This window comes from Rhinatrema bivittatum, chromosome 6 (genome assembly GCF_901001135.1).
Source record: "Rhinatrema bivittatum chromosome 6, aRhiBiv1.1, whole genome shotgun sequence".
Taxonomy (NCBI): domain Eukaryota; kingdom Metazoa; phylum Chordata; class Amphibia; order Gymnophiona; family Rhinatrematidae; genus Rhinatrema; species Rhinatrema bivittatum.
Window position 1 is genome coordinate 292,986,066 of NC_042620.1, and position 14,909 is coordinate 293,000,974.

At 42.4% G+C, this 14,909-nt stretch overlaps 1 protein-coding gene across 3 annotated transcripts in view; it reads left to right on the forward strand.

Moving 5' to 3' along the window:
• The window catches only part of FRMPD3 (FERM and PDZ domain containing 3), a 655,318-nt gene that overhangs the window by 482,583 nt on the left and 157,826 nt on the right, over positions 1-14,909 (forward strand). For 2 of the 3 annotated variants that reach the window (XM_029607356.1, XM_029607355.1), the window contains exon 6: positions 1,682-1,836. In XM_029607356.1, coding sequence (XP_029463216.1) covers positions 1,689-1,836 — 148 coding nt within the window. In that variant the 5' untranslated portion in view covers positions 1,682-1,688. The remainder of the gene's footprint in view (positions 1-1,681; positions 1,837-14,909) is intronic. The other variant, XM_029607357.1, reaches the window with a different exon arrangement.

Consider the following 14,909-nt stretch of genomic DNA (forward strand, 5'->3'; position numbering starts at 1 on the left):
TGGGGGTGGCTAGATGAGTGTATTGAGGGAAAAATTGTCAGCAAGAGCTGGTGGCTTCACTTTGAAGCCATAAAACATTTTGCGAGAACCCCTAATCTCAGCTTAAAAGATAGAAATCTAAGCAAGAAACAGTTCAATTAAAATCTTCTAGTGTCAGGCAGTAGGAGATTTGATCTTTTAGTTGCAGTTCTGACCTCTTGCCTTTAAATGGGAGTTCTTTACAAATGTAGCAGTCACAGTAAATATAATCACAGATTGATGGGTGTGTGAGGAAGGGTGGAGTTTACTTAAAAAAATGTGATCATGATCCTCTGATCTGATCTTATCCGGGGATGTATCCAGTTGTGATCTGATATTACTGTTGGTTAACTAAGTATGTGCTTTCATTTCCAAAAGACCTGAAACTATCAACAATATTTTTCATGTCATTTTTGCATCCAAAGCAACATAAACCACATAACAAAATTTTGGTATGTGGCCTGTGTAATTTCAGATGCCCTTCTTTTGAAAAACATTCCTTGCTCCAGGCTTCAGCCTGCCCTCTCCCACCTGCCCTTCCAAAGAAATTGGTGCCAGTCTGGGCCCCTCCAACTCATCCCCCCTCCCCACCCTCCACCAGCTAACCTGTGCAACATAAACTGGATTTCAGCTTCCAGCCAGCTCTTCTCCCACCCCTAATCTGCCTCTAGTCTCCATCCCTTCTCTTAAAGCCCCCAGGCTGAGCCAGAAGCATGTCCCCAGTACTTGCTCAGCGTGGCCCCAGTGCACCTCTGAAAACACTGTATTAGTTACCCTGGTTATCCAGAGTAGCCAGGTTATCATTTTCAGAGTTACACTGGAGCCAAACTGGAGCAGGTAACATGGTCTCCTGGTACCAGCTCAGCTTATGGACTTTAGGAAGGGGGCTCAAGGATAGGAGGGGGCTGGCGAGATGCTGAAATCAGCTTATTTTACACAGGCTGAATGGGTAGGCAAACAGGAGAAAAGGGACCTGGACTGACAATCTTTTTTGGTTTTGTTTTGTCTTTTCCTTTTATTTTGTTTTAAATGAAATAAAGTAAATTACAAACAAAATGAAAACAAAAAAATCTTTCACTGCATGCTGCTACAGTTAACTATCAAACAATTCTTGTGACAGTCACACTGTATAAGACGATACTGCTTGCCTCATTCAAAGGACCTAAGAGGTCGATATTCAGAGGCTTGTACGGGTAAATTTTGGAGTTACCTGGACAAAAGCTGAGCACTGAAAATTCATTATCCATACAAAATGTGCCTAGATAAAAAGAGGAGGTAATGGAGGAGTTCAGGAGGGGCGTGGTTAAAAATTAGCCAGAAAGCACGGATATTCAGTGCTATCCGGAGAAATTTAGCCATCTAAGTCTCCTCAGAAAAATACCTGCCCTAAAGTTATCCAGATACCTTTAACTCTCAGCAGCAGACTTATTTGGCGAAGTATCATTGAATATCCAGGTCCCCGCTCACTAACCCAATGAATATCTATTTCTGACTTAATAGTAAATGCAATGAATTTAATTGGTAACCATTCTTTTCTTATTATGAATTGTTATGTTCCAATGTATCTATTATTATATTTTTCTTACCAAGTTATTACATTTTATGCTTATTGTTTTTGGTTTGTTTTTTTGTGTGTGTATGTTCTGGGTCTGCTGACTTCCAGTCATGTGATGCAGGAGGAGAGCTGTGATGATATGGAATGTGGTCATCTGTCTTCAGATGCTCTGCGACAGGTGAAAATCCAGCGTGATCCCGTCTATGGATTTGGGTTTGTGGCCGGCAGCGAGAGACCAGTCGTAGTACGATCTGTTACTGCAGGTAGACTGAGATGTGTACAGTACGGACCCTTATTTAAAATGTTTTTATGGGACTGACTGGTCCAATATGTGAGACAGAACTTGGCTAAGAGCAAAATATTTAGAAAAGGTTTGATGAAATGAGGCCAGAGTAAGATGGATAATATATGGGGATCTTATAGAGGGGAAAGGATGAGGTGTAGAAGTTTCCATGATGGAAGGGCGGGCATAGCAGATGAAGATGATTAAGAAATGTGCCACAGGCATTATAATTATTAGAGAAATCCTTAAGCATAGTAATTGGAAGTAATACTGGTACTAGATGAATGGTAAATTAACTTTAAGTAATAGGTTTCTCAGTCATAGATGGTGATTGGAGAAAAATCAGGCAAAGGACTTAAATGATACTTGTATTAAGGTTGGAGTGGTTCAGTGAATGAAATTCATAGGTAGGTGATGAGACAGTATGGTACGCTGGGATCAAGAGTAGAGTTTGTGAGATAAGGGTAGGTAGCCTTAAGGCGTTTTGAGCTATAAAAGCTAAGATGTCACACAATTGAAGGAAAAGTCTTTTTCAATCTGAATGTAATTTGTACACGTTCGAGAAGCCAATATCAATATAACTATGCAATCATGTTAAAGTTATTTCTGTATATCCAAGATGACATTTTATCTTACATTGAAACAGATATTACAGTATGACTCAGTTTAATATAAGCACATTGAAAAGGCAACACTCCAGTCACTTTTTACTAAAATTAATGTCTGCCTTATATTTTCCATAGAAAGGGAAATTCAGAGAAAAGAGGTTGTGATCTGAAGTTGCAGGGAGGAAGCTTCAGAGGTAACCTGTACAGAATGGCTATTGTTACAATCCTAACATCAATAGTACAGATACCTTAGACTTCCAAGAAGGCTAGAGGTAATCTATATGAAGCAGCCATGGCTGTAATCCTAACAGCAGTGGTATGGCTACATCAGGATTCCAAGAAAGACTCCTGTAAGATTTAATTGCTAGGGGTATAGTAACAGCCACTGTTTTTAATTAGGGCTGCAGTTTTTATGTTAAAGTTTCCATGGTATTGATGGCTCAGGACTAAGGATTGAGGAAAAGTGGGGATACCCCAAGATTTGATGACTAAGAGCAAAGTAAGAGTTGTAGTTCTAACAAGGGCACAGCTTTTTTTTATTGTTTTTATGTTAAAGTTCAGCATGCTTGAGAATTTGTGGATATATGTCAGATTTTGTATTCCTAAATGGTATAGGATTTTATGTATATAATTTAGAAACCTCAGACATTGGTCTGATATTGTAGTGTATATGATTTTTACATTAAATTAAAAAAGAAGGGTGGGGTAATCTGCATGGAGTGACCAAGATTATAATCCCAACATCAGCATGCACAAGCAGAATGGGTTTGGTAAGAACCAAAGAGGAAGATGACAAATCGTGGAATATCCTATAGGCAAAGGTAGTAGAAGCCAGTAATATAAGAGAATGTACAGATAGAGGGCAATGGTAGAAAGAGGGTTCACAGTTAGGTAAAAAACATGGCGGAAGGAACTACTATTGGTTTAAGTGTAGCCCCCTACCATGTCCCTGTACTGATGAGTGGGTCACTATAAGGGTGGGGGCAGAGGGGGAGAACTCTCTCCTAGGGTATTAGGCTTGGAATGTGGCACCAGTTTGAAATAATCACTCTTATTTGGTATTCCAACAAAGAAATACATTTAATGAAAACAAAAGTCGTCAATAGTGACAGTCCAACACAAAGTGCATTCTCTAAGAGATTAAGTCTCTTAGATAGATGAATCATATATTTTCTGTTAGACTGTAGCACCTTAATCACTGGCAAAATCCCTTCTAGGATTTTATGGGTAATGGAAATGACTTCAGTGAGTAAATGGGCTTAGGGTTTCCATAGTCCTCTGGAATAATCCCTGGTACCTGTATTCCAAAGGTGATTGTTGTGAAAGTGGACCCTTAGGCTGAGGTAGAGTTGACACAACCCACAGGGAGGAGCCCTGTAGGTCCCCACCATCGGCAGGTGGAGCTGGCTGGAGCAGATGCCCAACAGGAGCTTCACCAATACCAGCCTTCATTCCCCTTAGGTTGAACCCTAGAGTGTCAGGGCTGGCTGGACCTAGGAGCGGGCCTCTGTGAGAAGATGTAGATCCATCGTATAGAGTGTTACAGGCCAGCAGGAGAGAAGCAGAGTCAGTACAAGCAGTGGTCTGGGCAGGTGGCAGGCAGCAGAGACTGGTGCAGGCTGTGGTCAGAGGCAAATGGAGTCCAGGCAGTGTTGTGGTCCGGGCAAAGGTCTGGGAAGGCAGAGTTCAAACAAGTCGAAGAGCAGGCAGTGGTTGAATGGCATTGGAGGTCAAGCAGCGTCAAGTACAAACTGAATTCAAAGCCAGGAATCCAATCCAAAGGGCAAGGTGAAGAGGAACAACAGGGCAGGCAAGATGCTGAAGGCAGACGAGGAAAGACAGACCACAAAAACAAGAATTCAGGAGAAGACCAGACTTGTGGGGAGACCAGGAACAGGACGCAGGAACTCAAGACGACACACAGCAAAACTAGGAAGACAGAGGCAAGGTTCAGGATCAGGAACCAGGAACTCAGAAATAAACCGCTACTCCAATGGAGATGACCTATTGCCAAGCATCTGATGGGGAAGTCTTAAATAGGGAGCTGCTCCTGACATCATAAGAGGGTGCTATGGGGGATTTCCTGCTGTGGGCCCTTTAAATGGAAGTGAGTTTGGTGCACGCTCGCTTCAGGCCGGCGCATTGGGCCTGTTCAGATGTGGCAGCCTGCCACGTTTCTTTCTGGGGGGCCTTCCCTGATGCCGGTGGATCCCACCCACAGGGCTGGAGATAAGAGCAGTTGGTCGCAGATCCATCCCATGACCAGCCAAATACAACAGTACAACCTCCTCTAAACTCCCCCCTAAAGGGTTTGGGTTTCATGGAGTGTGAGGCATGAAATTCCTTCAGGAGGTTTTTGTCCAATATATTGGAGGAGGGCTCCCAAGTATTCTCCTCCAGACCGTACCTTTCCCATGATATAAGGTATTCCAATCTCTTGGCTCGACGTCTGAGGTACAGGATTTCCTTCACCCAGTAAGTAGTGTCTTCTTCAGCGAGGTTTGGGAAACCTCCTAGAGGGTCATGTGAGGACTAGAGGCTTGAGAAGGGAAACATGAAATACATTAGGAACTCCCAAGGAGGCTGGAAGGCTCAACTGGTAGGTTACTGGACCCACCTGGTGAATGATTGGGAAGGGCCCGATGTAACAGGGGGCAAGTCTCATGGTGGGCATCTGGAGTCGAATATGATGCATGCTAAACCAGACTTTGTCACCTGGCTTAAATTGTGGCACAGGTATACAGTGTGTATCCATGGCCTTTTTGGCTCCCTCTGCTGCCTTCTGGAGCATCTCCTCAGAATAGACCTAGAGTTCCCAGTGATCCTGAGTGATCAACTAAGCCGCAAATGAGGAGATGGTCAATGGAATCAGTAACGGGGGTGAGGGCTGTCTTCCATTCACAATTTGAAAAGGAAATGACCCCATGGCAGAGCTGATATGGGAGTTATGGGAAAAATCTGCCCATGGGAGAAGAACAGCCTAGTTAACTTGGTGATCATTCGTGTAGGCTCTGAGGAAGCCTTTCAGTGTCTGATTGGTCCGCTCAGACTGGCCATTAGCTTAGGGGTGGTATGCCATCATATAGTTCAGGGTGCTGTTAAAGTATTTACAGAGGGAGTGCCAGCCCAGTGGCTGTAAACTGGGCGCCCCAATCTGAGACAATATGTTTGGGCAAGCCATGCAGGAAGATGTGGTGCCAATTCCGGCACCGTGAAGAGGGATAAAATGAGTCATCTTTGAGAACCAGTTGACTGTGACCCAAATAACTGTGCAATCATTAGAGAGGAGAAGGACCACCACAAAATCAGTTCCCTGGGGGCTTTTAATGCCTGTAACATTCCCTTGGGTCATTCCACTAAGGATTTCTGCTGTGTGCAGGTGGGACAGGAATCTATGTAGGCCTGGACATCTCTCTGCATTTGGGGCTACCAGTAGTATTGCTGGAGCAGCGTGAGAGTTTGGGCCCATCCAGGGTGACCTGCAACATGGGAATCGTGGGACTACTTTAATGTTTTCTCTTGGAGTTTACATGGAACAACCATATTGCCTGGTGGAATAGTCATGGAGGAGACCAGAAGGATCCAAGCTGGATTAATAATGTGCCTGGGTAGATCCAGGATGTCCTGTTCCAGGAAGGACTGGGAGAAGGCGTCCACTCGGACGTTCTTGGTATCTAGCCTGTACCTCAGTTCAAAAAAACGTGCAAAGAACAGCGACCTCTGGGCTTGGAGAGCATTCAGTCGTTCAGCATGATGATGTTCTAAATTTTTGTGATCAGTGTATATAGTAATGAGGTGTTGAGTGCCTTCGAGCCATTGGCACCATTCCTCAAGTGCAAGTTTGATGGCCAACAGTACTCTGTCCCCAATTCCATAATTGTACTCCGTGGGGGAGAATTTCCGCAGGAAGAAGGAGCAGGGGTGAAGGAGCCCCGTATCGGAGTGTTGACACAGAACTGCTCCTACCCCCAACAAGGAGGCATCAACTTCAAGGATAAAGGGACATGCGGGATCAGGGTGATGAAGGCATGGTTCTTGTAGGAAGATTTTCTTCAGTTCTTAAAAGGCAGTAACCCCTTTAGAAGGCCAAGCTTTGGTGTTGGCTTCTTTTCAGGTGAGCGCTCTGAGTGAAGCCGCAATCCAGGAATAGTTGGGAATGAAATGCTGGTAGTAGTTAGCAAAGCCTAAGAACCTTTGGAGGGCATGAAGACCAGAGGGTTGCGGCCAGTTTTGGATGCACTTGACCATATCTGGATTCATATGGAAGCCTCTGCTGGAAGACTCTCCTTCTCATAAAGGCATTTCTCCAGCTTTGCATATACTTTTTTATCTCACAGCCTCTGGAGGACTAGGCAAACATCCTGACAATGGGAAATGAGGTCCTTGGAGAAGATGAGAATATCATTGAGGTACACAATGACACAGATGTACAAGAGGTCTCTAAAGATTTTGTTCATCATTTTCTGAAATACCGTGGGGGTGTTTCATAACCCAAAGGGCATCACCAGATACTCATAGTGCCTGTCCAGCATATTGAATGCTGTTTTTAATTCATCACCATATTTGATCGAATTAGGTTTGTAGGCCGCACAGAGGTCCAGCTTTGTAAATATTCTAGATCCCTGGAGAAAGTCTAAAAGCTTGGAAATGAGCGACAAAGGGTATCAGTCCTTCTTCATTATTGCATTCAGCCCTCAGTAATCAATACATGGGTGCAAGTAGCCATCTTTCTTGAACATGAAGAAGAACTCTGCTCTGGCAGAAGACATGGAGGGTCTAATGAAACCATGGTCAAGGTTTTCCTTGATGTACTCTGACATTGCTTTAGTCTCTGGGGCTGACAAGGGATATACTTTCCCTCGAGACAGTTCAGTGTAAGGTAGTAGATCGATGGTGCAGTCGTATACTCTGTGGGAAATCAAGGTCTCTGCCTCCCTCTTGGAAAACACATTGGCATATTTGGCATAATGGGAAAGCAGGGGCAAGCACGGTAGCAGTTCACTGTGTTGCAGGCACAAATTGTGGCAATGGAAGTTGCAGCTCATCAGCTGTAGTGAACCCCAGTAAAGATGAGGAGAGTGAAGTTGCAGCTAGGATAGCCCCCAACACAATGGGGTGTACCGCCTTGTCAATGACATAGAAGACTATGTTCTCCACATATAGGACACTGGTGCGGAGGCACAAAAGTGCTGTAACCAAGATGATTCAGCTGGGGAGTGGCTCACCATGAATGAAGGAGATGACAAGGAGTGCCTTCCTGGCAACTATGGGAAGCTGCAAGTGGTCAATGAGGGCTTTCATTATAAAGTTCCCCCTCGTGCCCGAGTCAACAAGTACCAGGGTGGGAAACTCATGGTTGTCCACAGAAATAGTCACAGGAAGGGTAAATTGAGGAGCTAGAGTCGTGAAGCCTAGGATCTCCTCCCCACTAGATACTAGGCTTGTTAGTTTCCTGACCTATCCAAAGTGTTAGGGAATCGAAGAGGAAGACAATGGTCAGACTAGGTGGGCCAATTGGTCTTTATCTGCCATCATTTACATTTACAATGTTATTATGTTACTCTATTTACAAATCCAAGGAAGCAAAATGAATATGAATGAAAAGTAAAAATAGAATTGTTTCAATTTCTTCTCACCTACCATTTCTGCTGTGTACAGGGATTCTACTACATGTAGTAAGACATGTAAGCAACCTTGACATGCAAAAAGGGCTCAAGATATTTAGGCTACCAACAATATCAATGAAAACAATTTAAAAAAAAACATTGCTGTGAAGATTTGATTCACATTATTCCATATTTAACACAACACAGATTTAGCCAGCATACCTTTACAGATCTGAAATGTCAACTGTTATGTTGAGATTCTTATTAAATTAATATTCTATGGAGGTTGGTGTGCTGGCTGATCTTTCTTTTTGTGATACAAAAAGGACTTGACATATGTATCTGGAGCTAGAAGAGTGACTGAGGCAAGACCTTTACCCTTTTATAAAGGCTGTTCTTTATTGGGAAAATATGGCAAAGAGTACTTCAACTTTATTATACCAGTCTTGGCCCCTTCAATTTCTTTTGCAGCAGTGCGCATGTGGCTTCACTGCATACTGGGAGGAAAACTTTCTATGCCATTTCCGTGATAAAATGGCCTTTTACCCATGGAGACGACCTTTATAAAACCTTCCCACTTAATACAGCTACAGTTATATACATTATTCTACATGTGTAGGTTTTCCTGTGTTGTTTGGAGGCATTCCCACAATTGGGGTTAAGTTGGGAGAGACAATAGGGATGTACATTTGTTTGAAATGAATAGGTAAAATGCAATGAATAAGACCATTTTTATTGTATTCATGGCCCCTGAGATGAATGGAGAATACCCATGAATATAAAGAAAAAGTTTTGTTTCATTTATTTCTCATTCAAGTCTATGGCCCGTGTAAAAGTGCTACAGTGAGACTTGGACTTTTTGTCTGAAGATAACTATAGCAACCAAGCAATGCCTTTGAAGTGGTAGTCTGAACAGAATTGAGGTGGGTGTAGTAGGCAAGTAGACAGGATGGAGGACCAATAAAGATGAAGCATATTTTTAACTAGCCTAAAGCTGGTACCTGGATGAAGTGACACTGACATCATCCTCTCACTTAAAGGTGTGAACATGTGCAAAAAATCTCCATTTTCTCTGTTGATTTCACAGGGATTGTCTTTTTACAAGCTCTCTTATGTGAAAGAAAAGGTTCCTGAAAATAAGGAGAGAGAGAAATGGTGGCATTGGCTTTTGGTTATAATCATTGCTGCAGTCACAGTGCTCTCATGGTGTGTGAGAGAGAGACAGAAGTCTTGCATTTTGTCTATTCATTGGGGAAGAGCAGTGGAGATATAGAAGCAATGAGCACCATTGTCTGTTTCTGCCTCTGCACATTGCCCTGCTTATAGAGCAGACTGCTGAGAAAGAACAGAAGAAAAGCCTCGCCAGTTTCTTCTCTGACCATTTTTTTTGTGCCTGAAAAAAGAGCCAGTTCGCAGTGCACACACATACATTATGGGACAAATTTTGAAAGCGTTGCATGTGCTAAAAGGCCTATATATGTGAATGTGTGGGCCACACATGAACAAGACAAATTTTAAAAGCTGCTAATTATGCACAAATATTCTCCTGCGCAAGCTAAAAATGAGGGGCGGGAAAGGGGCAGGGCATGGGCATTCCTGGGTGGAGCCAACAGTTACACACATAAATCCATAATTTAAAAGTAGAGGCCTCAGCACACAGCAGCTTGTTAGCCATATATATTTACTGCTGCTCTTTATGAGGTCTAAATCTGGTGTAGAATTCACATTTTAGGCTTAATCTGTCAGGGTGAAGAATCTGGGCCTACTGGGAGGAGTGCAAGATGAAGAACCAGAAGGGTCTGGATGACCTCGAGATTAAGTGGGCAAACTGGTGGACTAATTGAAAAAACTGGGAATGTTCTTCGCACGAGCATGTTATAAAACCCACTTACCTATGTATGTTAAAGCTGACAAAGTGCTAAGGAAGATATGCAAAGTACATTTGCTGAAGTAACAGCTTAAAATTAGGAACATATTTGTGCATGGTAGGAATATTTTAAATCATATGCTTGCAAGCACGCACATGATTTAAAATTCCAGCATATGTCCGCTTGCTCGCCCATACACTCATTTTAAAATTAGCCTTTATGTGTGTGTGTGAAAGAGTTATTTTTACACACATTTTGAGGGATACTCCTAGCCAGATGATAAAGACTGAGTTTATTCCACTGGCAAGCTGCTAACTCTGCTTGGCAGTGCTTGCTAAGCACTGAAGTGAACTCAGTCTATCAACTTAACTGAGTGTGTGTGACAGTCAGGCAGTCAGTATTATAAGTTGTACTGATAAGAGGTACAGTGCATCAATAAACTACATTGTGACATCAAAAACCCCAGTAGCCACTTCCAATTCTATCATACCACTGCAACCAAATAGGAAGAGAAGGGAATGATAACAGACTAAATGGCAGGGGCAGAGGATTGGGTGTTCCCGCAGAGCAAATCCATCCTGTCAGAAGTACAAGCAGTAGTAGCATTAAGTAAAAAAAGGAGTCCTGCTCCTAAACTTAAAAGATACTATTTTAGTTACAGAAAGCCAGAAGACGAAGCCAGCTGAAGCCATTAATAAATAATAATTGGAACAGCATGTGCCACTGCCACCTGTTCCTCTACCTCTTATTTTGGAGCAAGGGCAAAAGGAAGGAGAGCTATGAGTTGGCATTAGCAGGTGCAGGGACAGGGACTGCAGAAGAGCAACAGCCAAAACTAGCAATATTCTCCTCCATGATTATTGCTTCTTAGGTAATGGATGCAGAATTTCCAAAAAAACTGCTTCAGAAGGATTGTGTCCTAGATTCTCTGAATCACACAATATTGCATAGCTACTCGCTGAAGAGAATTTTAGGTCTCCAGTCAATAGTGTCTTAGCCTCCAGTGAGGAGGTAGAAGAGGCAGATAATACTGACATGGCTGAGGTTATATCACAGCAAAGAGGAAGACCAACTACAAGCCTAAACTACTAGCCCCCTTCTCCAAATGATGCCATATGGAAATTACATCAGGATTCATCCAGAGATTTCTTCTGGCTTCTCCCTGCTTAGGAATTTTTACTAATTTGGTTGGTGCCCTTTGCCTCTCACTTGAAGCCTTGAAATGTTTTTGCCACTGTGGAGTGGCTGCTTTGCTGCTCTCAGTTTGCCTTGGAGAACTCCTGCCACTGCTGGTTCCATTTTGCCCAATTACAGTTTCGTGGGCTATTCATACTACTTTTGAGGCCACATTGACACAGTCTCTATGCATTGCAGTGCCCTTCAAACTTCTGATGATGTCTACCCTCAAATTTCATTAGAAATCATAAGAAATCCCAATTTCAGAGCCCAAAATAGGCTGCATTGCATCCCTCATTGTCTTTAATGGGAAACAGGATAAATAAACACATTTTTGTTTTCATCTGAAACAAACCAAATAATTGTGACCTACAAAATGAAAGTTTTGCCTCTGCATATACCTAGAAGGCAACAATAATGTTGGCTTATCAAACCTATGCATATTGTTTATATTGAAAAAGTTCCAGCAGAAAAAAGCAGGGACAAACCTTGTGGGCATTTTTCATGAAGCATTTTCAAAGGGAAAGTATGCTCTATGAGTGCTCGTCCTTGGTCACTCGCTCAAAAACAGCCTTCACCAAATACAGTAAGATCACATATTACAAATATAGAGACAGAAACTGGAATAGAAACCCAAAAAAGCCACTTTGCATGCAGTGCAAACCTGGAGAAATGGAAACTGAAATATAGCACCTAACACACTCCCAGGATCTGCAATAATGCACACAAACTAATCCATAAAAGTTATACCTGTATTATGGAACACACTCACAGTGACAATACAACCTATGAAATGGCAACACTTCAAATACTAAACCAGGCCTTAAACACCAATACACCTCCTATTAGGAAAACAGAACAAGCCAAGCTGCTATAGATGTCTACACAGAAACTACAAGCTTGCAGAACACCCTTACCTGGGTCACACATGCAGAACACAGGTAGGCTCTGACCAAATACAGAATAAAGAGACCATTAAGCTAATGTTTTTGTTTTTTCATTGTTGCACTGCATACAGAGTTTGGCTTCTTGCTGTTTCTAGTTCAGTTTTTCGCTGCACATTTCTATTTATACATTCCTCAAGAAATATAAAATAATAACTGTAAAACTATACTAATGAAGAGAATAAATGTTTCAAAGCAACTGACAGAATAACATCCAATCATTAAAAAAATCATTAAAATCATTAAAAATGTTCCAAACACTAATAAAATATTTCAAACAGTAGACATTACATAATACCCAATAATTAAAATCACAATTTTCTAATGAGGATATTGGGGAGATACCAGTTCCTGAGATGGTTTTCAGGGTTGATGAGTCAGATGAACTGAACAAAATCACTGTGAACCTGGAAGATGTAGTAGGCCAGATTGACAAACTAAAGAGTGGCAAATCACCTGGACTGGATGATATGCATCCTAGGGTACTGAAGGAAATAAAAAATGAAATTTCTGATCTATTAGTTAAAATCTGTAACCTATCATTAAAATCATCCATTGTACCTGAAGACTGGAGGGTGGCCAATATAACTCCAATATTTAAAAAAGGCACCAGGGGGGGATCCAGGTAACTATAGACTAGTGAGCCTGACTTCAGTGCTGGGAAAAATAGTGAAAACTATTCTAAAGATCAAAATCATAGAGCATATAGAAAGACATGGTTTAATGGAACACAGTCAACATGGATTTACCCAAGGGAAGTCTGGCCTAACAAATCTGCTTCATTTTTTTGAAGGGGTTAATAAACATGTGGATAAAGGTGAACGGGTAGATGTAGTGTATTTGGATTTTCAGAAGGTGTTTGACAAAGTCCCTCATGAGAGGTTTCTAAGAAAACTAAAAAGTGATGGGATAGGAAGCGATGTCCTTTCGTGGATTACAAACTGGTTAAAAGACAGGAAACAGAGAGTAGGATTAAATGGTCAATTTTCTCAGTGGAAAAGGGTAAACAGTGGAGTGCCTCAGGATCTGTACTTGGACCGGTGCTTTTCAATATATATATAAATGATCTGGAAAGGAATACGACGAGTGAGGTTATCAAATTTGCGGATTATATAAAATTATTCAGAGTAGTTAAATCATAAGCGGATTGTGATATATTACAGGAGGACCTTGCAAGACTGGAAGATTGGGCATCCAAATGGCAGATGAAATGTAATGTGGACAAGTGCAAGGTGTTGCATATAGGGAAAAATAACCCTTGCTGTAGTTACATGATGTTAGGTTCCATATTAGGAACTACCACCCAGGAAAAAGATCCAGGCATCATAGTGGATAATACTTTAAAATCGTTGGCTCAGTTTGCTGCAGCAGTCAAAAAAGCAAACAGAATGTTAGGAAGTATTAGGAAGGGAATGGTTAATAAAATGGAAAATGTCATAATGCCTCTATATCGCTCCAAGGTGAGACCGCACCTTGAATACCGTGTACAATTCTGGTCGCCGCATCTCAAAAAAGATATAGTTGCGATGGAGAAGGTACAGAGAAGGGCAACCAAAATGATAAAGGGGATGGAACAGCTCCCCTATGAGGAAAGGCTGAAGAGGTTAGTGCTGTTCAGCTTGGAGAAGAGATGACTGAAGGGGAATATGATAGAGGTCTTTAAGACCATGAGAGGTCTTGAACGAGTAGATATGAATCGGTTATTTACACTTTCGAATAATAGAAGGACTAGGGGGCATTCCATGAAGTTAGCAAGTAATACATTTAAGACTAATCAGAGAAAATTGTTTTTCACTCAACGCACAATAAAGCTCTGGAATTTGTTGCCAGAGGATGTGGTTAGTGCAGTTAGTGTAGCTGGGTTCAAAAAAGGTTTGGATAAGTTCTTGGAGGAGAAGTCCATTAACAGCTATTAATCAAGTTTACTTAAGGAATAGCCACTGCTATTAATTGTATCAGTAGCATGGGATCTTCTTAGTGTTTGGGTAATTGCCAGGTTCTTGTGGCCTGGTTTGGCCTCTGTTGGAAACAGGATGCTGGTCTTGATGGACCCTTGGTCTGACCCAGCATGGCAATTTATTATGTTCTTATGTTCTTAAAAGCTACCTTAACTTACCCTATCAACTCTCCTACTGCTTTTCCTTGCAGGTCAGTAGCACACTCCAGAAGCAGTAGTGGCTGCTGAAGCTCTGTCCTCACAATCCTCTTCCTTAGGACCCACGACCAGTCTCTTTGCCTCTTACACAAACACACACACAACAGTCACACCCCCACAACCAGTTTCTATCTCTCACATACCAGTCATCTTCCTGTCCAGTCTCTCACTCTTGCACACATACACCAGTCACCTCCCTGACTAGTCTCTGTCTCACATACATACCAGTCACCTCCCTAACAACTCTCTGTCTCTCACACATCAGCCACCTCTCTGACCAGTCTTTCTCTCTCACACACAGTCACCTCCCTGACCTGTCTCTCACTCTCACACACACAAGTCACCTCCCTGACCTGACTCTCTCTGTCTCTCACATCAATCTCCTCTCTGACTAGTCTCCCACACTCACACATACATATTCACCTCCTTGATGTCTCTCTCTCTCTCTCCCCCTCACATGCACACCAGTCACCTCTCTGTCCAGTCTCTCTCTCTCTCACTTACACACACACTCTCAATCACACACCTGCTCTCTCTGTCTCACTCACACACATGATCTCTCTCTCACAAGCAAGCTCTCAGTCACACACTTTACTTCTTTCACTCTCTCACTTACACTAATGCTGGCTCGCTCTCAATCTCACCCCGACTCGCTTGGAACACAAATGGGAGCTGCAGCAACCTCCTCCTCCAGCC